Source organism: Xenopus laevis, chromosome 5L (genome assembly GCF_017654675.1).
Source record: "Xenopus laevis strain J_2021 chromosome 5L, Xenopus_laevis_v10.1, whole genome shotgun sequence".
Lineage (NCBI taxonomy): Eukaryota > Metazoa > Chordata > Amphibia > Anura > Pipidae > Xenopus > Xenopus laevis.
In genome coordinates this window covers 97,398,785-97,424,730 of record NC_054379.1, presented here as the reverse complement: position 1 = coordinate 97,424,730, position 25,946 = coordinate 97,398,785, and the positions used below count along the sequence as shown (strand labels likewise).

General features: G+C 36.2%; 1 protein-coding gene across 2 annotated transcripts in view; it reads left to right on the top strand.

The window, feature by feature from the left end:
• smap1.L (small ArfGAP 1 L homeolog) overlaps positions 1-25,946 on the top strand; it is a 90,811-nt gene that overhangs the window by 5,222 nt on the left and 59,643 nt on the right. For both annotated transcript variants that reach the window (XM_018261973.2, XM_018261974.2), the window contains 2 exons: positions 16,773-16,906; positions 23,555-23,640. In XM_018261973.2, coding sequence (XP_018117462.1) covers positions 16,773-16,906; positions 23,555-23,640 — 220 coding nt within the window. The remainder of the gene's footprint in view (positions 1-16,772; positions 16,907-23,554; positions 23,641-25,946) is intronic.

Sequence of the window (25,946 nt, the reverse complement as noted above, 5' to 3'; positions counted from 1 at the left end):
GAAGGATGATACAGTACATGTTTCATCAATAATTAATGGGTCAACCTGGTCTGAACACGTGTTCTAAACTCCCTTGTATTTATTTTTTATTCTGTGGTCAAACTGGCCATACAGTAAAACTACCAAGAACTCTGCTGAAAGTGAACGGCTACATCTTTTCTCTCGATCACTCTATGGCTGAGCTCCTCACAGCAATTGCTGTGATCATACTGAAAAATCCAATTTGCAGTACCATCCTCACCTGTTCCATTAGTATGAGATATTCCAATAATTGTGCATGGCTGTGTCAGACTGCTTTCTTACACTAATATGTGCCCTTATTGAATTTGCACCAGAAATAAGATTTTTCTAGAAGTAATATTTGCTAGACAGAATATGTGAGAAGTCGAGATCCTTCTAAAGCAATATAGCAGGCATGACTAAACAAACTTCTGATCATGACACTGAGCCTTATTTTCAAACCAACAACAATAGGTTGTTGAGAGTGTTATGATCTCACTATTGCTAGCTCTTTATTTACTGCATAATGTTGAGCATCAGTTAACCTGTGTAATAAGTTTGTAAAACCATTTTTAATTACAAAAGCTACATACCGTATATATATATATATATATATATATATATATATATATATATATATATATATATATATATATATATATATTTATTGTCGACTCGAGTATAAGCCTAGGGTGAGCTTCTGGTAAGTTTCAAGCAAAAAATTGAGGGTTTCTTCTTCAATTGTAGGTGCCGGCGTCTCGTTTTTGGATGCCGGCGACCATTCTTGGACGCCAGCGAATATTCTTGGAGACTATTCTTGGACGCCGGCGACTATTCTTGGACGCCGGCGACCGTTTTTGCACTTAACCCGAGTATAAGCCGAGGTAGAGTTTTTCAGCATATTTTGGGGGCTGAAAAACTCGATTTATACTCCAGTATATACGGTACTGCTCTCAGAATATTGCGGTAAGGTTTTTCAGCTCTCTCAAAGAGCAGAAATTCTGACCCATATTGATGGCAGTTAAGAAGTTGATCATTTCAGCTTGCAAGGTCATTTCTTATTGCAGATATTGGTCTTCTTATTGCAGATATTTTCCTATTTAAGGGAAATATTCTGTATGACTAAAATTAATTGTAAAATTGATTAGCTGTTTCACTGTGGAGTCTGTTTGTTTTTGTTTTTTTTAATTCTCTTTTTATTTTCTGTAAACTTTTGGGGTCCCTCTGTATACTAGAAGATCATATATATCAATGTCCCTGCATTGGCAATTTCTGGGCATGCCAATGCAGTCAGCTGTACTTGCTTGCATTCTGCCTGTGGCGTGTAGTCCTGGGTGCACGCGGCCGACGCCACTGCCTGACGCGTTTCGTCTTGTGACTTCCTCGAAGGCTATCCTACAGCTGTTTTTAAGCACTGGTCCATCTCTATAAACTTTGTTGACTGTTGCATCCGAGTGAGAATGGATATTGGGTACCGGCATTGGAGGTGAACTACAGAGCTCCTAGATATTTACTTACATTTGAACTGTTAAATTCTTCAGTGCATAGTTCTGCAAATTCACACAAAGTCAGATCAGGGGATGCAGGTATTTGGCACTGGCCTAGCCACACGCCAGCAATGAATCCAAAATGTATGAAAGACGGCCAATACCTGACTTTGCAACAAACTGGGTGATCCCAAATTTATTCCATGGTGCTATTAACACTTTGCAATTGATCAAATGTTTAGGGACCGCATGGCCATCACTGAGAAAGGGCCATGCGGTCCCGAAATGTTTGATCAATTGCAAAGTGTTTAACAGCACCATGGAATAAATTTGGGATCACCCCGTTTGCTGCAAAATCAGGTATTGGCTGTCTTTAATAGTTCTGCAAATTGGCATGCGCTGTTATATTGTTTTCATTTAGGCTCTTAGAATGCCTTTTGATTTCATCAGATGAGGGCGATTTTGGTTCCCCACTGTTTTTAAGCTTTTGCTCTAGGTAATGACTCTGTATCAATTAATCATGGTGTGTATTACCTTGCAACCGACTTCCAGTTGAATGAAATACAATTCCCTGGACCTCTCCATATCGGCACTCCATAAAGTTCTCCACAAAAGGACATACCTGCATATTTTTTGGTTCTCCTCACCGTCAAAAGGCAGTTACAATCAGTATTTCTGTACTGGCCGAGGTTGTACTTTCATTTGTTCGAGTGTAAGAATGTCTCTGTTTAGCCTGCCTGGCATATAAACAACTGTTTAGAGATCTTGGATTCTTATGAATGGCAGTTGCACCCAAGTCACTATTGAGCTTCTGGGGGCATCCATGTATGGACTTAATGGCTTTTGCGACCAGAGCTGCAGGCCCTAACAGTTGGGGGCACATTTACTTAGCTCGAGTGAAGGAATAGAATAAAAAATACTTTCGAATTTCTAAGTATTTTTTTGGCTACTTCGACCATCGAATTGGCTACTTCGACTACGACTTCGAATCGAAAGATTCAAACTAAAAATCGTTCGACTATCCGACCATTCGATAGTCGAAGTACTGTCTCTTTAAAAAAAACTTCGACCACCTACTTCGCCAACTAAAACCTACTGAGCATCAATGTTAGCATATGGGGAAGGTCCCCATAGGCTTTCCTAGCTTTTTTTGATCGCAGGAAAAACGTTCGATTAGAAGGATTTAATCGTTTGATCGAACGATTTTTCCTTCGATCATACGAACAAAGGAAATTCTGTAAATCCTTCGACTTCGATATTGGAAGTTGAAGGATTTTACTTTGACGGTCGAATATCGAGGGTTAATTAACCCTCGATATTCGACCCTAAGTAAATGTGCCCCTTGATGTCCTGGTCCAGGTTTTGCAGAGGAGTCTATCTTTCTTCCTCCTTGTATTCTAACTCTGCTTATATTTGAATCAATAGAAACCATAAAAGCTGTAACTTATGATTTTATCACTTTGAGATAACAGCACATTTTTTTAGGTGTTTTGCTTATCTTGATTTATAACTTTTGAAGTAACTAATAATTAGTATTTAAATGTTTTACCACTGGGTGGTAGTATAACACTCTGTTTAAAAATAGACAAGTGACCAGAAGTCAGTAAGCTTTAGCTGTCTAATAAAAACAAACTTTCCCTTTTAGAAAACTTCTTTGTTAACCCCTCCAAATGCAGTTTTGCTGCTGTTCATTTTTTTTATATGTAAATATACGTATATAATATGTGTGTGTTACCTCGTACTGCAAATACATCATACTATATAAAGTTGTTTTTTATTTATTTCCCAAGTTTAACTTGTTTGGTTTTTTCCTCGACATTTTATAAATAATATTTTTTCCTAACATTTACTGCATGCAAATATGCCATTTTATTGGCTTCACAGTCCTTTTATATCAAACCACACCTTCGGAGGTATGCTTTGTATCGTCACGCTGGAAAATTTGACCAAAATGTACATTTCTGGCTAATATCTTGAGGTGTTACTTTACAATTCTACATATCCCCCTTCGTCATGATGCCATCTATTTTATAAGGTGCACTAGTCCCATTTCCAGCAAAACACCGCTCACTGCATGATACAGCCACCCCTATGCTTCACATTTGGGAGCTTTCCTCCATACATAGCAAAGATTATTATGGCCAAACAGTTCTATTTTGTTTCATTTGATGAAAGAGCCATCCTTGAAAAGGCCATAAGTGTTTGACCTGGTTATCATCCGTAAACTTCAGTCTGACTTTTTATGCTGAGTTAGTAATAGAGGTTTTTTATTTGTTCAGCTGCCTTTCAGGCATGAGGGACTTTTTCTTAAATGTGGGTGTTAATGCTTTATTGCATAATGCCTCCAGCTCTGTTGTCTTGGGGTTAAGTTGAATCTTTTGGAGAAAAGTTTGTTCATCCTTGCAAGGTAATCTGAGCTTCCTTCTTTAACAATGCAGTGCCTGTGTGGTACCATAAAATTGTTCCTAAGGAGGAACTGGATTTGTGGAGGTCCCCAATTCTGTATCTGAGGTCTTAGATGATATTCTTGGATTTTCCTATGGTATCAAGGGAGAACAGGAAACGCTAAAATAGATCCTTTAAATACAGGCACAGATGCTTTCGCAATTAACTAATAATTAAAGGGACCTGTCACACAGAAATAAAAAGCTGTAAAATAAGTCATTTTCATGTAAAAAAAAAAAAACAAAAACAACTGTTTTTTAATTAACCCACCCATAACTGTTATAAAACTCGTCCCAGCTTTCAATTATATATTGTTGGCCCCTCCTCTATGCCTTAGGCATAGAGAGAGGTGGGACAGGCAATTTCTTTCACTTTCCATTTTGCACTTGCTAGATATCACTGCGCTCCCCTCCCCCTCTCCATCTAATTGTGTAGCTAATGTATGGGCATCAAGTGCCCCATTCTGGTGCATAAATAGGATTTTGTCATACCATGCCTTAAAGGAAAACTATACCCCCAAAATTAATACTTAAGCAACAGATAGTTTATATCAAATGACATATTAAAGAATCTTACATAAAAATTTTTTTACATAAATATTGCCCTTTTACATCTCTTGCCTTGAACCACCATTTCGTGACTCTATCTGTGCTGCCTCAGAGATCACCTGACCAGAAATACTACAACTCTAACTGTAACAGGAAGAAGTGAGGAAGCAAAAGGCAGATCTCTGTCTGTTAATTGGCTCATGTGACCTTACATGTGGTTTGTATGTGTGCACAGTGAATCTTACGATCTCAGGGGGCGGCCCTTATTTTTTAAAATGGCAATTTTCTATTTATGATTACCCAATGGCACATACTACTAAAAAAGTATATTATTATGATAATGGTTCATTTACATGAAGCAGGATTTTACACATGAGCTGTTTTACTCAGTATCTTTTAATAGAGACCTACATTGTTTGGGGGGTATAGTTTTCCTTTAATAACACATAAAATGGCTGCTGCCTGCTTGCTGTGATTGTGAATTCCAAGACTAAAAGAAACAAAATCTAAATAACTTATATAGTGGTAAGTAAAGATTATTTTGCTTGACTAACACCAAAAAATAAAAGCCCAGGTTGCGAGCCTTCTGGATAACAGATCTTATACCTGTACCTGTATGTATATATTGATCATTTTAATATATATATTTTAAGTCTGTATAAGCTGAAATTAAAAATCAGAGAGTGTGAGTGACATGCAGATATTTCTTTACAGAGTGATGTTTGTGTAAATTGATCCTAATTCCTTAAATAAAGTTAACTTTTCTTTACCATATCTTCTGCTAACCAGTAGGTGGGGCACATGCTCCATCTGAATGTACTCACTTCTAACTCCATATCCAGAACTAGACAGCTGCTGGTTTCCCATCCAGTACAACATCTTTCACCAAAAAATACAGTTACTGATCAAAACAGTATAATTTTTTAAGGGGGCTAGTTTAAAGTAGCAGTTCACCTTTATGTTAACTTTTAATATGTTATAGAATGGCCATTTTTTAAAGGAGAAACAAACCCTTAATAAAAAAACCCCTACCCTTCATAGACCCACCCCCAGCCTAACTGCCCCCCTGGGCAAATGCCCCTAATTCTTTACTTACCCCTCCGTGCAGATTCTGTCCAGTGGAGTTCACAGGTGCCATCTTCTGCCGATTCGTTAATCTTCGGAATGAGACTGGCATTTTTCGTGCAGTTCGGCGCATGACCAGTTGTCACAAAACTAAAAATTGCTCCAACTGTGCATGTCCCAATTCGCAGGTCATTCCGAAGATCACCATAGAGAAGAAGATGGCTGCCGTGAACTCCACTGTACAGAATCTGCACAGAGGGATAAGTAAAGAGTTAGGGGCGTCTGCAGGGGGGGGGAGGTCTGTGTAGGGTGGGGGTAGGTTTTTTTTATTAAGGGTTTGTTTCTCCTTTAAGTAAATTTAATTGGTCTTCATTTTTGTTATCATTTCTGAATTATTTGACTTATACATACTCTTTTCAAATTTCAAATGGGGGGGGGGCACAGACCCCAGCAGACAAAAACTATTGCTCTGAGAGACTTCAATTTTATTTTATTACTTATCTTTCTATTCAGGCCCTCTCCTATTCATATATCAGTCTCTCATTCAAACCACTCCCTGGTTGCTAAGAAAATGTGCACCCTAGCAACCAGAAAGCTGCTGAACAAAAAGTGAAATAATTAAAAGATTTGAAGACCAACTGTGAATTGTTCTCAGATTAGCTTTCTCCACATCATGCTGAAAGTTAGCTCAGGTGAACAATACTTTGTCATAAAATTCAAAAGAGGGTAGAGACTAGGGTTGCCACCCGGCCAGTATTTTAACGACCTAGCCAGTAAAACACCTGTCAAGGCCGGGGCCAGTATTACAAATTTACCGGCAATGTAGTTGCCGGTAATTTGTAATACCCTTAAGAAAAGCCCTTGGCCTTCGGTGGAAACTTACCTTTTCTTCATCCTCTCGGCATCTCACGGTGTGGCCCCGCCCCTTTTGCAGCAGGATCCATTGTCCCCGCCCCTTTTGTGGCATGCTCCCTCGGCTCTGCCTCTTTTTCCCATCATGGCCCACCCCTTTAGTTCCCGCCCCCACCACTGGGGTAAGTTCTTTTTTAAAAGGTGGCAATCCTAGTTGAGACAAAGGTTGAGTTTCCTTTTAAGGGTCAATATACACCTTATATATAGCTTTTTATACAAAATAAATAGAATGTATGCTGAAAATATAGAGTATCTGTGCAAAAACTCTATCTGTGTAGCCAACACTGGGCCTGTCAGTGGAGCTATGAGGTTGTGCACATAAAGCTGGCCATAGACGTGCGGATTATCAGACGAACGATCATGTGTGCCAGTCTTCTGATTTGCAACTAACCATTCAGATTAATAACAAAAATAGTAAAGAGAACAAATCCCATGATGCTCAGGCCATTAATTGGCCGGCAGCAATCATACAAAAGTTATGTCCGACAAATAGAAGTGACAGTCTCCCATTGATATTATTAGATATACATGCATCGATTTTATTGGTACCCGATACAAATCTTTTAACCTGTCCCATCGACTGAACAGTCATTCACCATGGTACGAAAAATGTCGAACACTCCACACAGTCTGAAAATCGTATGAACCTTCCTTTTATATGGTGGTATCTTTGCATCTATGGCCAGCTTAACGGAGAAGGAAAGGTTAAAACTAAGTAAGCCTTATCAGAAAGGTCCACCTAAATACACCAGTAAATCCTCAAAGTAGTGGTGCTCTGAGTCCTCTGTCAAAAGAAAACACTGCATTTATTTCCTTCCTTCTATTGTGTACACATGGGCTTCTGTATCAGACTTCCCCCCCCCCCTTCAGCTTAAACCTCTTTGCCCCGGGCATGAGCATGCTCAGTTTGCTCCTCTTCCCCCCCCTCCCCTTCTCTGCTGTAATCTGAGCCCAGAGCTATAAGTGAGCAGGGAAAGACTCAGGCAGGAAGTGATGTCACACCAAGCTAATATGACAGCTGCTTTTCTAAACAAACAAAGATAGAGCTTCTAGAGCTTTTTACTCCGGTATGGCAAAACATTCTACAGAATAAATATAACATTCTAACTTGCACTATTGCACCTAATCTATTGGCAATAGAATGCCTCCATAGCTTTCCTTCTCCTTTAAGAGTGGATACTCTTTCTTTCCCTCCTCATTTCCACTTAAAAAAAAAAAAAAAAAATGTATTGAGCACTTTTATTTGTTCTCAAAAGTGTTGGCTATTGTGACTAGCACACATGCTAATTAAATTGGGTCATTCATTTTGCTTTTGTTTTTTTATGCCATTGTTAACAATTCTATTGCTTTCCGTTAGAATTGCTTTTTTTTGCCCATAAAACAATCACTGTGCAGCAAGACTAGTGGATTACAATTTTGTTGACTAATCTCATTCCACAATGTTTTATCTTATTATTATTTTGATGCTGTAAAGTGAACGCTACCACAAAAGAAACTCAGGCAGTATGTTTTGTTTGCAGGAGGGAAGCGTCAAACAAGGATATTTGTATGCACATCTTGTTTTCGCTAAATGTCACATTGCATATTCAGAGGAGCCCTGGCCCCTTAAGTTTCTCACAATATATGCTTTCCAAATGTATGTTTTTCTAAAGTAGACTCATTGTTAAGAGCTAAAAAGCAAACAGTTTGTTGTGTTGCAGCAGCTGAAGTATCAGCCTGAAAAAAAAGTTATGTACTGTTTTCATTTAAGGTCTCTGCATGTCAATACTGAACAAAGTACATGTATGGAACCTATTATCCAGAATGCTAGGGACCAGGGATTTTCCAGATAATGGATCTTTCCATAATTTGGATCTTCATAGCTTAAGTCTACTATAAAATTATGTAAACATTAAATAACCCCAATAGGATTGTTTTGCTTCCAATAAGGATTAATTATATCTTAGTTGGGATCAAGTACAAGCTACTGTTGTATTATTACAGAGGAAAAGAAAAACATTTCTAAAAAAAATTGGACTATTTGATTATAATGGAGTCTATGGGAGACAGTCTTTCCGTAATTCTGAGCTTTCTGGATACCGGGTTTCCAGATAACGGATCCCATACCCATAATATAGCATTTTATTAGCATTTTCTACATTTTTGAACCGACTGGGGCTGTTGCTTTTCAGGTTAATACCATTCAAAATGTGAATTCAGGTTGGATTGTATGTCAGATTACAGTAATTGCCTTTTCTCTCTTCTGTTACCCTGTGACGTAATTTCAATAATTGAGAGTTAAATTGCACTAGATTGCTCTTTTATGTGCAAGGCATGCTTAGATGTATGTCCTTTTCCTTGGCTGCCTGGCTTGGCATTTTTTTGCAGTCTTTATGTATTTATACATAAAGGGGCAGTTTCATTAATGAATCAAATTGTATTTTCCAGGAAAATTCGAGTTTTCAAGGTTAATTTTTTGGTCAGATATCAATCAAATCAAATTTTTTGCTCGCATAGCATTACTTGCCCTTCCCACTAAAGCGCTTACTAAAACTCAAAATAAACTCTTGGGTTAAATTCTAGCTGTGGCGAGAATTAATCTAGCAAAGCAATGGTTACAACCGTCTACTGCTACTCATGCAAGAGTTGAAAGAATAAATCAAATCTGGCACAAAATCTTTTATATTTAATGGCTTTATTAGCAGACAAAGTAGACAAACACATGGAAATTTGGACACCCTGGAATATGTGTAATAAAACTATGAGATTTTGCAATAACAAATAGGACAATATCTGGTAAAATAGGCAGCTATACTGACCAAATACTTGCAAGCTTGTAATGTGGTGATTTCCCGTACTAACACCCTCTACCCCACAAAGGTTAAAAAATCAGAGAAACGTTTAACATTGAACACTGCGTGTTTACACTACTGTTATATAAAAATAAATGAAAGAGATTTTAAAAAAATCAGTTTTTTGGTTTAAAAAAACTTTTTAAGAATTATTATATCCCGACCCTGGAAATAGCTTGAATCCAAAAATACGCCATCTAAAACCTGTTGAGGTTATGTAGGGGTCAATGGCAGGGGTCCCTTGAATCATTTGAAGATGTTAATAGCCTTCATGATGTTTGAGTTTTTTTCCGGAGAGTTCGGAGAAGCTCAGTTTGCTCCTTTCCCCCTCCTTCCTCCCCCACCCTGCTGTAATCTGAGTTAAGAGCTATGAGCGAGCAGGGAGAGACTCAGGCAGGAAATGATGTCACAGCAAGCTAATATGGCAGCTGCTATCATAAACAAACAGTGAGCGCTTCTAGAGCTGGAATGGAAAAGCATTCTAAAGAATAAAAATGGTGTTCTACTTGCACTGTTGTGGCCAATTTATTAGCAATAAACTGCTTTGGTAGCTTTCCTTCTTTAAATAAGAAATCATTCGAGTTGTGAGTTCATTCGAGGTATAAGAAAAACTCTAAAATCCCACCTTTGATACATAACCCCCAAAATGTACGTGTGTGTGTGTGTGTGTGTACGTGTATTTTTCAATTGAAGGCAGCAAATCAATGTGCACATTCTCTGTGTGCATCGTATCAACTTTATTGCACCTAGATGTGTTTCACCTGATTTTGTAGCTTGAATGTGCCTGAATGAGTAAAGATCCAGAAGAATGCGCTGCAAGAAGAAACACTGTGTAAAAGCCCTACCTCCGATTCTATAGTAGGATAAGTGGTTAAATAACTAAAGAATATTGACTTCATCTGCAACATAGTATGAGTTAAAGGGGCGGGTCACCTTTAAGGTTACTTTTAGTATGATATAGAATAACCAATTCTTTTCAATTAGTCTTCTTTATTTATTTTTTATAGTTACAGTATTTGCCTTTTTCTTCTGAATCTTTCCAACTTTTAAATGGACGTCGCTGACCCCATCTAAAAAGCAAATACTCTGTAAGGCTATGAATGCATTATTATTGCTACTTTTTATTACTTCTCTTTCTATCCAGGCCCTCTCCTATTCATATTCCAGTCTCTTATTCAAATCAGTGCATGGTTGCTAGGGGGATTTGAACCCTAGCAAACTGGAGAGCTGGTAAATAACTCAAAATCTTAATAAAAAAATTAAAACCAATTGCAAATTGTCTCAGAATATACCTCTTTATGGTAAATGTAATAATTTGTGTTAAGTTGCAGTGCAACCCCCCCCCCTTACAGTGTGCATGAAATTAGTATTTGTGAGTGAGCCCTAAATGTAAGCTTTGCTTTGATGTACATTATTAGCTACAGTCTTTTAGTTTGGCAGCCTTCTGTTTTACCATACTGCATAGTCTATATGTGCAGAACCGATACGTTATTTGAAAGAGTTGGGAGACTAGATATTTTTAATTCATCTATTAGACATGTTACAGTATCTGTTGGGACCTAGTATTATTACATGTATATGTAATGGGCTTCTCTAAAATCATATTTGTGTTTTGTTCTTAAAGAGATAGTTAGTTAAAGTGTGTAAAAAGGTATTTTTCAATGGCTCTAAAATTCTGAGCCTGTGTCCTTTTTTTCAGGTTGAGAGAACAGGATCTGCTCTGTTGGCCATCTCAGTTGATTTGAATACATAGTTGAGTTGATTGCACACATAGCTGAGGTCGGGCCAAATGCATAAAAGCAGTAATTTTCAGGCCGACCTCCGATCTCCTGCGCATTGACTGAGCACAAGCGAAAATGGTTCAAATGAATGGAGATGGGGCACCTAGTAGATTCACTTCTCTCCGCCTGAGAAAAAATGTGCAGGCCGCGATGGTTGTTTTATATTTTAAGTGACAGGCAAAAAGGGCATTTTTATCACTCTTGTAAAAATCTAAATGATCAATGGACTTCTTTGTTTCCATATTGTAGTTATAATAGCCATTTTTAATTCTCATCTAGGACATTACCTTCTCTTTATGGATGCATGCTGGCACTGTGTAGCAGACATGCATGCCCTTTATTACTGTGTGTATAAATGAGACTTACAGGAAACAAGAATGTGCTTTAAAAAACGCTGCACATGCTCACTGGCTCCTACGTGAATGTAGAGCCGTGAGGCGTGTGCAGTAGACACCTCTAGGGGGCTGAGCTTCATGCTAGAGCAGGAGGTAGCCGACCCGAGCCCCTGTTTTGAACTTCTTATTAAGAAAAGGCAGACTGGATGTATAGAGTAATGTATATTATTCTGGGCACTATAATAGAGATAAAGGTTTACTACTCTTTTGCTGAAGAAAAAAAAAACGGTTGAGTTTTTCTATATAAATGTATTAACACAATAGCCAAACAGTATGTTCAGCACAAGCCCTCTTTATTGCATTAGTGTTGAACAAGGGGATATACTGTCCATTTAAGTTGTTGAATTTATATCATCCTTTAAAACTCTCCACCTGCAGATTTTAATCAGGCAGAGAGAAGCAGATTCGGTCTAACCATCGGCTTCCTTTATCTGCACTGAAAAGTACAGTTTTTGCCTGGTTGTGGCTACATGGTTGTAGATCGCCCTGAAAATGCCTGCTTTTGCAGTTTTTCTGATCTCAGTGCAGATACAGGAAGCCACGGATTAGTGCGGATCCACTACGCTCTACCAGATTAAAATCTGCAGGCGGAGAGAAGGTTAGATACACTTCATGATCTGGTTGGTTGATATTGGCAACTATTTGTGCAATTTAGCCCTGTAAATTCCTTCCATCTTTTCTTCTAAGCAATTAACTTACATTAAATATATTTCTAGTGTACTTGGTCATTGTAAAAATTTCTTTTTATGACTTCACCATTTGTATGCCTGTTATGACTACAGAACATTTTTGTCAGGATGAATGGAGCAGCATCTCATTAACTGTGCTTTCATTGCTCTGTTTGATACCTCTTTGGAAGTAGCACAATTTATTTGAAACTTTCCAGACTGCATGTGTTTTCTTTTTAATTTGAACATGTAAAGTCAGAATCAACATAGAAGCTATTTAGATGATATGAAATAATCACTGTGGTGATTGTCTGCTTGAGTTATCAATCCAAATTCCTTCAGAGTTAGATTTATTTGCCCAATTTAGAGCTTTTCAAACAAAAAAAAAATGTATTTCATATTATGTATGTCCTGGATGGAAAATAAAATATCACACTGACTTTAATTTAGTACTAATGGACTGCAACAGAAAGGGGAACAGTTGGCTGAGTGTAAGTAATTTCCATTCCTTTTTTTTTTTTTTTTTTAAAAACTATATCTCAATAAACTCTTTAATAAGAGAAGAAAAGCTACCAAAGCAGTTTATTACCAATAGATTAGCCCCAATAGTGCAAGCTATAACACTATATTTATCCAGTAGAATGCTTTACCACACCTGCGTAAACCACTCTAGACACTCTCTCTGTTTGTTTAGGATAGCAGCTGCCATATTAGCTTACTACCTGAGTCTCTCCCTTCTCACTCATGGCTCTGAGCTCAGATTACAGCAGGTTGGAGGGGGGGGGCAGGGAGAGAGGAGCAAACTGAGCATGCTCAAGCCCTAGCCCTCGAGGTTTCTGCTGAAAACAGGTAGTCTGGACTTCGAGCAGCATTGCTTTGTTTACTGGTATATTTATATTGATAAAGCTTACATAATTTAAGTATTTCCTTCTCCTTTAAACAACAGAACAAATGGCAAGTACCATGTATGCTCCCAAAATCAGTTTATTTCCTGCAAGTCTAGTGTATATTCTTTGGCTTTCTTTACCCAGCATGGAATATAATAAATGGCACAAACAAATTTTCTTTAAACTGGCTATACACCGGCCAGTTTTAGCTGCTAACTTTACCCCTCCAGACTGAATTGGATGCTTATTGGCCCCCTAATCTCAACTGATAACAGTATTTGGAGCATTGATGACAACATTTTATTTAATAAAAAATATACTATTTTGATCTCTAGAAGCCACATTTTACCAGTATATAATCAGTAAATGTAACCAACAAAAGAACAGGGCAAAAGAATCTACAGCAGAGAACTGTCAACTTTTTAAGCTCACTGACTGGGGAAGGTGTGGTTCAGAGAATTTCCAGGTTGTGACATCATCTGGTGACATCAGCGGAAGTTGCGTTACTTTTCTCCACTGATGTCACTGAAATGTTCTGCGCATGCACACACCAGATTTTTGCCTGCAAATCGTTAGAAATTGTCAGAGAACATCAGAAATTGGGGGAAATGTATGAGTGAAAGGTAACAGAGTGGAAAATATGGTAACTCCCGATAAAATCGTGGGGGAGTTGACAGCTCTTCTGCAGCGAAACCTCTATTTTACATACCCTGATATTACATTTTGCTGCATTTTACACTGTATTATTATAGTCTCGTCAATTTATAATGCATTTCAATGGATGTTTTCCCGGATATTATGTAATGTTTGCACCAAAATTTTGTCCTAAAGTTCCCAAAAATGGCCTTCGTAAACGGTCCTCAGTGAATATTTATGGTGAAATAAAGAGGTTTAAAATACTAACCAGATGTATATTCTGCCATGGTTCTGTCTGTAAGTAGTGAAGTCCAATTAGTCTGCACCTCATACAGCCATGCACCAAACACTTATTGCTTTATGTTTGTGACTGTCAGAGAGGCCTTGCACGTGACCCCATAGTGTAACATTAATGCTGCAATGCTTAACCCTTGTCACACACACTAAGGGCATTATTTATTAAGGTTAAAAAAAAAAAAAAAATCTCTAATTATTTGAGATTTATTATACCCCAACCCTGGAAATAGCTTGAATCCAAAAATACACCATCTAAAACCTGTCTAGGTCATGTAAGATTGCGATGCAGAGGTCCCTTGAACCATTTGAAGATGTTAATAGCCTGAATGATTTTCTATTTTTTTTCTGAAGGGTTTTACCCAGAAACTCAATCAATTCTAGGTTTTTTGGGGTTTTTTTTGCTGAAAACTCGATCAATTCGAGTTTTTACAGTTTGGAACTCGAACTCACTGAATCAAGGTTTTTTCCATTTGAGATTATCTTAAATAATAAAACATTTGAGTTGTGAGTTCATTTGAGGTATAAAAAACTCTAATGTTCAACCTCTGAAAAATAAACTTTTACCAAATTAGAAAAGGTGCCCCAGACCCTTAGCTAGGAACCAACATCCCTTTTTACTACATTCATGTGGCCTTTGGGGATTCCTAAGTGCCCCCCAACTATGTTTCTTTATGCCACATTTTCAATACCACCTAAGCTAGCTACTGAGGAAATGGCCTTTGACCATAAAATGTGTCTAGCACCATTTTTAAGCTACTGATATCTGATAATATTTTTACACTATGAACTAAAATATATTTTTTAAACCTTCTATTACTATGCCATATGTAGGACTTATATGATGTGACTCTGTAGATGGAACAATAAAATATAATTATGCTGATCCTGTGCCTGTCGTTGAACACACAAAGTAGGTGCAAAATAATATAAATCGTTTTTTATACAAATAATAGGTATAGAAAGTGTATTTATTACTTCCTAGCAAGAACCACTGAATATAACTAAGATAACACACCACAAAACACATTATAATGAAATGAGAAAGTTGAGTAAAATCTTATCTTACCTGAAGAAGTCTGGAGCAAAGTAATGGAAACATGGGCTAAGTGATATCTAAAACCCAAGACATGGTTTAGAAACTGGTCACAAGGTAGTACCACACACCACAATTTTTACATGTAAAAGTTGTATATAGGAGTGTTCATCCCAAATAATGGAGAGATATTCCCACACCCCCCATTAAGGTATAAAAAAAAACGTAGAACTACAATACAGATATGGGACCTATTTACCAGTATGCTCTGGACCTGTGGATTTCCAGATAAGGAATATTTCCATAATTTTTTTTCCCGCTACAAAAATAATTTAAACATTAAATAAATCCAATAAGATTATTTTCCTCCAATAAGAATTACTTAAATCTTAGTTGGGATAAAGAACAATGTACTGTTTTATTATTACAGAGAAAAAGCAAATAAAAAATAAAATAAAAAGGTAAATTTGAAGGAATATGTTTAAAATGGAGTTTTTGGGAGATGGCCCTGTAATTTTTTGCTTTCTGGATAACAGATCCCATACCTGTATATGTAAACATATGGTCCCCATGAATCCTTACGCACAACTTAACCAATATTAAAACCAGGTTATACTCCTATGTAATCATTGTACAGGTATGGGACCTGTTATCCAGAATGCTTGGACCTGGGGTTTTCTGGATAAGGGTTTTTTGTTCCATATTTGGGATCTCCACACCTTATGTCTACTAAAATTTCTTGTAAATATTAATTAAACCCAACTGGTTTGTTTTGCTTCCAATAAGGATTAATTATATATAGTTTGGATCAAGTACAGGTACAAGCTACTCTTTTATTATTGCAGAGAAAAGGAAATCGTTTAAAAATTAAACTCCATTTTAATCAAATAACTCTATGGAAGATGGCCTTCCTGTAATTCAGAGCTTTCTGGATAACAAATCCCATACCTGTACCTACATGTTATAATTTTGGTACATACATAAGATATTTAATACTTGACACTAAATATATCTGTATATAATAATTGCTGTTTTCGATTAACCTTAGTAATGCCTGCAGTATATCTTTTATCATATAAAGCATGTAAACTACTTTTTGTTTTGTTTTTGTTACAATCTGGCTTTGACTAATTGAATTTTACAAAATGTACTTAAGCAACAGATGTTGTTAAAACCAAGGACATCTTTTGTTACACCCCCCTCTATTTCTTCTGTGCCCCAAAGAAACCCCTTTAATTAAATAAAGATTTTGAAATAAACACCTGTGTTCAGTATGCAGGCTATGAAATGTCCACTTTGAATGTTGTAAAGCACCATCTGGAATGCAACAAATCCGTATGTTTTTGATGCTAAAAGACTTGGCTAAATACTGAACCAAATCCAATCAGCTATGAAATGATCCCATGATTACATATATCAGAAATCATTTATATGTTAGCAGTAGAAACTCTTCAGAGTACCTTTTAAAATCTCTACCTGCATTGCAGAAGTTTTTTTTTCTTTTAAGTAGTATGTATTTCTTTGAATTTCACCTTTCATTTTTAGATAAAAAAGGGAATGTGTCACCCTAAATAAAATTGTAAATCCAATTTTTTTGTGCGAGCCTAGCAAAATTAACGTCCTTTCTTTTTGTAAATTATTTAAATTTGTTATTTAAATTCTTCATGGATTCATGATTTAGCTTAGAGGCAGGTGCCATATTTGGAAAGTGTTATCAAGGCAAGCTTTGCATTACCTAAACATCACACTAATTTTAAAAATGCTTTAATGAAATATATTTGTTGCAGGTCCTAGGTGGGCTTCCTGGAACCTAGGAGTTTTTATGTGCATTCGTTGTGCTGGAATTCATAGAAACCTTGGAGTTCATATATCAAGAGTGAAATCTGTTAATTTGGATCAATGGACTCCAGAACAAATTCAGGTGAGTAAAAAATGCTTATGATATGTATCTAGGTGTGCTGCAGGTTGACTGTCACAAGAGCTAAGTATCATTAGGGCACTTTATACTAAGTTATGTAGTAATTTAGGGGCAGATTTATCAAGGGTCGAATTTCGAAGTAAAAAATACTTCGAAATTCGACCATCAAATTAAAATGCTTCGACTTCGAATTTTCACCTAATTTGGCCATCGAACGATCGAAGTAAAATCGTTTGATCTAACGATTTTACTTCGATGTGTAAAGATTTAGAAAAATCCATTAGAAGGTCCCCATAGGCTAACATAGCATTTCGGCAGGTTTAATTTGGCGAACTATTGAAGTCTACGTTTTTTTTTAAAGAGACAGTACTTCGATTATCGAATATTCAAACTATTTTACTTCGAATCGAATTTGAAGTAAATTCGAAGTCGTAGTATCCTATTCGATGGTCGAAGTCTCCAAAAAATTACTTTGAATTTCGAATTTTTTTTACTTCGAAAATTCCCTCGAATTCACTTCGACCCTTGATAAATCTGCCCCTTAGTATATTTCCACCATAATCCAGCAATATAAATGATTTCTTGGTAAAAAAGTTATATAAGCATCTCCCTGTAGAGGCTGTAATGGCAGATACATTAGCTTCAAGTAGGGTTGCCACCTTTTCTGGAAAAAATACTGGCCTTCCTATATATTTATCTTTTTTTCCCATATTAATAACATTGGGATCAACCATCATTTTTACCGGCCAGGCCGGTAAAATACCGGCCAGGTGGCAACCCTAGCTTCAAGAAATGTTTGAATGCCTTTTTGAAAAGTGAAAAAATGTACAAACTACAAAGCTGATCCAAAGACTGGTCTGATTGCAATCTTGGAGTCTGGAAGGATTTTTTCCCTTTCTGAGGTAGATTGGCGAGACTTCTATTGAGTGTTTATTATGTTATCCTGAATGCTTGGAACCTGGGTTTTCCGGATAATAGATCTTTCTGTAATTTGGATCTTTATGCCTTGCGTCTACTAGAAAATCATTTAAACATTTAATTAAACCCAATAGGCTGGTTTTGCTTCCAATAAGGATTAATTATATCTTAGTTGGGATCAAGTACAACCTACGGTTTTATTATTCCAGAGAAAAAGGAAATCATTTTTAAAAATTTGGATTATTTGGAAAATTGAGTCTATGGGATACAGCTTTTCTGTAATTCTAGCTTTTTGGATGTGGGTTTCTGGATAACGGATCATATATCTGTAATTGTTATTGTTTGAATTTTTATAATTTTTTAAGAAATTTGTTCCTTACTGTGTCTACAGTATATTTATGCAGTTCATAGGTCAGACTGATGCATCTATATGACATTGTTTAGCCCCATCCATCCCTAATGCACCTGGGGGCAAATTCACTAAACGCCGAAAATGCGCTAGCGACAGCTTTGTTGCACTTTGCCAGGCGTAGTTTCGCCAGGGCAGCTGAAGTTCACTAAAATCCAAAGATGCACCTATGGAGGCGAAAGGTAGCGAAATTGCGCTAGTGTTAATTCGTCAAGCAAAGTGAAGTTACGCTAGCGATGCCTAATTTGCATACAGCGGCAAGTTAAAGTACAATGGACGTATATGTAGCAGCAAATACATTACACTACACAAGCCTGGGAAACCGTCATGAAATAAAATAAAGTTTTGCCCTATACATGTGCCCACTGTATAGTTTAGGTGCCATATGTTAGGAAATGTAGGGGGGAAGCTGGTTACCCCCAAAAAATTTACGATCTCTTTCAGCCTATCACCCTTAAAAAAGTAAAAGACGCCAGCGTTTTTGGGGACTTAGAAAAAATATCAACTTGGTCTACCTGGTCTAAGGTGGCAAAGGCAAGTCTGGTGCAAAAGGTAATATACAGTGAAATCCGCAAGTTATTGAATTAACGTAGTTACGTCCCTTCGCCATAAGCGCAACTTCTCCTGGCATAAGGGTGCGAAGTAGCACTAGAGTAGGTCCACTTCGCTAGCGAATTTACACCAGCATCCGTTAGTAAAAGTGGCAAAATGACATCACGCTGGCGAATTTTCGCTAGCGTTAGCCACTTTGCCCTTTAGTAAATTTGCCCCCTAGTGCACAGTGCCACCAGCCAAAGAATATACATGTAATTAGGAGTCCGTAATATTACTGAGACATGTGACCCTACATGTTTAAGTCATTTTATAGACAGCGATTACTGAGCACAATTTTTCAGGAATGTGTCTATATTGGCCCTGTTATTATTTCCTATAAACCTTACTTTGCTGTTTTAGTGGCTACTATTATTTTTAATCTTTGAGATCTACCACTGCTACAGCTTTTGCCATAGAAAATGTAAGTTTCAAAGAATATTCATATTTCTGTAAAAAAAATCACCTATTTCTCAAGTAATTGCTTTATGATTGGTTAAAAGCAGCAAGAAAAGTGATAAAAATCACTTGTCTGTTCTCCTACCAAAGATCTGCTGGTTACCCCGGCTCTAAAACTATGTAAGTAGGTTCAATGGTTTTTCGTTAGTGATAAAACATGTTGCCTGCCCTCTAGTGATTTACTGCTGTAGATATATTATTAAAATGGATTAGATTGAACAATTGATTTGTCAAAAGCATAGATCCCATTCCAGTAAAAATAGTTAGGAATGCTAGGTGGCACTGCTGCTTCAGAGTGGATTGTTGGAAACAATCATTTTAACTGTAACTAACTTGTCATTAAGGCTGCTAAAATCTAGTGTGTTGTACTTTGCTACATTAAGAGAACATTCGCTTTTTTTTTTTTTTTCACTAATTAGCTGTTTGCAATTGATTTTCTTGGTTCAAGGTTTATATATATAAAAAAAAAAAAAAAAAAAAGAGGTGAGAACCTTTATCCTATCTTGACAGAGTGAAGGGGGAGTATACCTCTCCCAAAGTCATAATTTTCAGCTTAATGTAATGGCTTTTGTGCATTTTACTGAAGCTCATTGTAGATATCATTAAAGCCCTAGCGTTCCAATTCAGCAGTCCCAAATAATTATTTTTTTTTTTTTTTTCAATTTCACAATTTTAGTCTTGTGGAACTGTTTGCTATGCGAATTTGATAAATTTATTAACATTCTTTTATGTAGTTAGCTGGGAAAATCTTATAAATCTTATAATTTATCGGACACATTTTTCATAAAGTGGAAGATTTCCTATTGCACTGGGTACAGGATACGTATAGATATTGGTGTATGTTGTTGGTCCCATAATCTTGCAGCACTGTGATAATTTCAGTCATTATATTCAAAGGGTTTGTATGTTCAAACTAAATCTGTTTGTGTGTGTATTCCCTATATTTTATTGCCTGAATAGGATGGTGGAAGCCGTGCAGCAACAATTCTTCTCTGTAGGTCTGGTGTGTTTTTTTTGAGGTGTAGATAGTGTTAGATTTTCTTCACATACATTGCTTTGGCATTTCGTGAAGAAAGTCTGTTCTGGTCTCATTGTATACCAAAAGATTTCAACATTGGATCATATTTTGTAGAAAAAAGTTCAGCAATCTGATGTATAAAGTATATGGATGCACCGAATCCACTATTTTGGATTCGGGGATTCGGCCGAATCCAAAATAGTGGATTCGGTGCATCCCTAATAAAGTATATAGCAAATACTATAGAAATAAGTGGGGCTCAAATTTAACACTGCCCGCATCTCAAATAACTCAGAACTTCACAAAAATTAGTTGCAAATGTAATGATGTAGTCTATTTGTACAGATCATAAATAGGGACGGATTAATGTACAGGATATAGGGCTCAGTGTGATCCGGGCCTATTTTTCTTTTTGATATTTTTTATTTAAGCTTTTGGGTCCAGTCAGGTGCACCTGCTGGGAGAAAAAGGCCATAGTACTCCAAATTCCTATCCAACCAATATATAATACAGATGTCTTACAGAGAGTCTGTAACCTCCGGATAGTAACGCATTATGCATGTGACTATATGATGGTCACCAGTTTTCATAAATTACAATTTCCCAAATCCACCAGAGATACCCCAAAATAGGTGTCATGCTGGAGTGGTTAAAATTTATTCTGTGTTTTCAAACATTTAAATTCAACTTTGTATTTAATATATAAACAAAACGGCCAAAGCTTTGTCTCAACTGGGTTAAATGCCATGTGCAGGGCACCGCAGTGAGCATAAATTGAGTCTGCGCAGTGTGCAAATTAGCATGTATTCCTAATGAAGTTTTAGGGTTTTTTAATTTTCCCAATTTTTTTACCTACACAAGAAGCTGTAATAGTGAAGGTAATGTGAGAGATAACCTTATGCCTTTTTTGAAGGAACAGTAACACCAAATATTGAAAGTGTATTAAAGTAATTAAAATATAATGTACTGTTGCTCTGCACTGGTAAAACCAACGTGTTTGCTTCAGAAAGGCTACTATAGTTCTATAGAAACAAGCTGCTGTGTAGCAATGGGGGCAGCCATTCAAGCTGGAAAAATGGAGAAAAAGCACAGGTTATATAGCATATAACAGATGAAAACACCATTGTATTGGACAGGGCTTATCTGTTGTGCTGAAGCAGGTAAAGCATTTCCCTTATAGGTCTATGGGAATCCGTGACAGTAAAATTGTGACTTTTGTGCCAGTATGACTGATACCTTTATATTGACAATAGATTTTAGGATCCCTAGTTCCCTATGGTTAAAGCATTTTTATAATTTAGCTTTTTTTTATTATTATTTATTCGTTATCAGTACAATTCAAGCAATAAAAGTACTTAAAGTACTCAAAGTATGCTGATTCAAATTACAGAAAGATCCCTTACCTGAAAATGGCATGAAAATTAGCATTCTAGATAATGGTCCTATAGCTATACCAATTTAGGGTTCCTTTAAGTACCATAAGGATAAGGTCCGTCACTGTATGATTCCACTGAAAGAATTTAAAAGTCCAATTAGCAGTTAATTTTAGAATTATCAATTGTGGAACAAAAGACTTAATATATAGTACACTTTATACTTGATTAACTATATGTGGGAAAAAATTAATGAACTCTGTAAATGGGTACATGAACACATAGGCACTATATAATAAATAAACCCATATTGCCATCCAAATATGAGACTTTCACAATTGTGACCTAAATTGTCTTAATAAATTACTGAAAAAAGCTGGAAAAGCAAAGCCCCTTTAGGTTTGAATGAAGGATTTACCTTTACACCATTTAGTTGAAAAAGATAAGACTTGTAATCTGTTGCTTGTCAATTCCCTGTTGAGAATTGAATGTGTGAAATGATGTTTGTATTATTGGAATAACATACTCGGAATATGTATATTGTAAAATGTTTTTTTCGAGCAGGGAAAAGATCAGTATTCAGCATACAACTATCGATTTGGTTAAATGGGTTGAAAATTAATTTTGATGAAATTAATCATAAGAATAATGGAGAGACCATAATTCATGATTATTGAAGCTGTCTGATGCTTGCTTTCTAATGAAGCCGCTCTGTACTAACTTCGATTTAAGCTGATTACTTTAAGCCAGTAAAGGACAGTTTTTCTCCCTAGTGTCAAAACGTGGGTAACTATTGTAAAAGTAATACTATTATAAAATGAATAACATCACAGGCAGCATACACTTTGGAGGGCCCACTCCATGATTAGATGATGGATGATTGTGTCTTTGGTTATAGGCATACTGGTAGTTTTTTGCCATTTTTCCCATGTTCAAACTCTCTCTTACAAAACACCATAAGAATTGGTTTGGTCGGGGCATATGTAAGTAATTACCTTAGACAATAATCAGCAGTGTGTATGATACGAATAGGGGCAGGGGTTAAAATTGATGAGATTACTGTTTTCAGTAATTTCATAGGCTGCTAAACCCAGGCCGATTTGAGTAAAACACAAATAGGCTTTCCTTTATGCTGTCCTATCAACTCTAGTTTTCTTATTGGGTTACTGCAATTTAATTATTGTATTTTCATGCATGTTTAACAGTTGTCTTCTGTTTTACAGTCTGCTAATTAAGCTGAGCAGACTTTTCTCTCGAGTCTTCCTTCCCTGCAAAGACAGATTATATATCTGATAAATAATGGCACATTTGACGGAACCATCCATCAACATGTTTCAGAATGTATAATGCTAATAATTATCTTTTTGTATCTTCATAACTATATGGACTTTTTAGCTGCCTCTTTAAAGTTATATAAATTATTTCATTCTTTTAAACTTAGGCTTCAGATTCAATCCCTTTCTAGAATTTTTTTTGTACAATGACACATTAACATTAAACATTTGTTAGTGGTCTATTACTTGAGGAAAAGTTCCTGATATCACCACATCATACAACTTCAATAGGAAACAACTGACAGTATAAAAATGTTCTAGTTTTTGTTGTATAACACCACAACACACCACAATTTTGTCTGTAGGTTTATGGTTGACATTTACTAAATACAGCATATCCATAAAATAAATCCTCTTAAAATCTAGCTAAGAAAGAAATAGGTTGGTTTTTATTTGGTTTTGTAATTAATGTACTTTACATCAATTTTACATACAATGTGTGGGCATTTCTCTGCCAGCACAGCATATTATATATGTAAGTTTCTATAAATATTTGTCATTGAAAACCCTGAATAGATTACACATTTATAACCTTTTTTCTCTTTTCAGTGCATGCAGGATATGGGAAATACAAAGGCAAGACGTATATACGAAGCTAATCTGCCAGAAAACTTCCGAAGACCTCAGACTGATCAGTATCCTTTAACTTGATAATTGGAAATGTGTTCAATAGATTTGAACTGTTATTCATACACACAAACTGCAATTTTTCATTTTTAAGTTAAGAAAACTTAAACAAAAACTTCAAAAAAAATAATTCAGGTGCATATCCTTGGTTAATCTGCTGGTCCTAATCAAACTGTGTTGCAAAGTAACAGCATGTTAGTGTGCCTTAAACGCCTTTATTTTCTATATGGCAGCAGAATCATTACAGCAAAATTTCAAGTGGATATTCACTCTTTTAATCAGGCTTAATTACCATCATTAACATGTGAGAATTTAAACAGTAAATAGATTGGAAACAGTTGGTTACTGCTCTGTTTTCCAAGTAGGCTAACAAAAATACATTGCTTAAAATGTGTTTCTTTGCAGTTAAACACCTTGTCCCCAATTCCCAACTCATATGAGTAGAGAAAATAGTGATAAAACATTTAGGGACAGAAGATCAGATTAAATGGAGAAAACATTTTTTAATAGCTGGCTGTTTTAAGAGACTAATTAGACAGAAAGAGGAAACATTGATGTAAGAAACAGAAATGTGGATAAAGGATTCTCTATGTGGCGGTTTGAAGTGATATTTGTAAGTCCCAATATGTCTTCAATATATTACAATCAGGTGGTTTTCCTATTATTTAGTTCTTTATACAACCACGTATTCTATATCATACAGATGGTAGTGATCTGGGGAAGGTAGATGTGCAGCCCAAAATTCTAGACAAATTAGGTTAAATCCAAGGAAATTGAACATTGGGTGTTAACGGTATGAATATTGTAAATTTTAAGATAGGGCAATTAAGATTAAAGGTTTTCATATCTGTGAGTCTTCATATGATGTAGACAAGATGTACGTTAGTACGATAATACATGTGGATAGAATTGCAGAGCATGTGTCTCGAAGTAGCACAGACCACTTGCAGGACCTTTTAATTAGTTTGATCATAGTGTAAGGCAGTTAAGAATTTATTACCCAAAGTGAGTTGTAGTGGACATCAGGGTATCTGGCAGCTTCAGAAGGAGTCAGCAAGGGTCAGAAAATTAGAAACCCTTTTTTCCCTTTAGGTCTCAATGGGGATTATAATCTAAAATAATTTCTTGGATAGGCGTCAGTCTGGATTTCCAAGCCACAACTGCCTGAAAAACATCTGTTGAACAGATTCTAGGCAAATTGTCACTACTCCCCCCCCCCCCAAGCTTCTTAAAATTGCAGGTGCCAAAGCTCCTAAAATCACCCAGTGTCATTGTCCCATTCCTCTAAGACTGTTGGAGTGTACAATACAAAAAAACCTGACATTCTAATTTACACATCCATCTATTAAAAATATCCCTATGTGTTGCTTACATTTCATATTTCAATATTTGCATTGATTTGCACCCTTTGTTTTTTAATCCCTGCAATTTGCAAAGTAAAAGCTGTTTCATGTACAAAAGTTGGAAAGTGTAATTTCTCTTGTGGGATACAGTTAATTAGAAGCTGCACATAGCATTAAATGACAAATGATAGTTTTACATTAAGCTTTTCATTATTCGAATTTCAGGTCTTATCTGAAAATTTTAATTACTTTAGTTTCCTGAGATCTATTGTGCAGCAGACCTAATCAAGAGTTCTGTTCCTCTGAGGTTGTTTGATCTTTACAAAGTTATTCTGTTGTCAATGGGATATGCCTGCAAATGTAAGATTTACTTTTCTATGAAACTAAATGGTAATTTAATTGTCTGCATACTGGTAATGTTCAGTGAAAGACAAAATGCATATTAAATTGGTCTTCCAAGCACGCTTTCGATTGTGAGAGGCTGACTGAATAGTTATCATGAGCAAACTAACCATTCCTTTGGGCATCATGCTAATATCATTGTTAGGGTGAAAGAAATAGTGACATGCAGGATGTTTTTTTACTTGGGACAAAAATTCATTATCTTAATATTATCTGTTTTTAAACTGCTTATCTCTTCCTCTTCCCTTTCTGTAATTACATTTCAGAGAGAGAAAAAAAGAAGGCAGAAGAGGCTTATACAACAATGACAAAGTCTGCAGTATGTGGAGTTCATTGCCTCTCACCAAAGTGTGTCCACATCATTACTAGTGTGCTTGGACACAATTTGACAGCAACAATCTGCCCAGAACTTTTTGTGTGTCTGTGTATTATTGTAGGGAAGTAGGCCAACAATCCAAAGTGATATCACTGAGCCGATGACATTGTCAGGATGCTTCAAAGATAGATTAGCAAACTACAGCTGACCATATTGACAATGCTCACTCAATATACTGTATTTTGTTTTAATG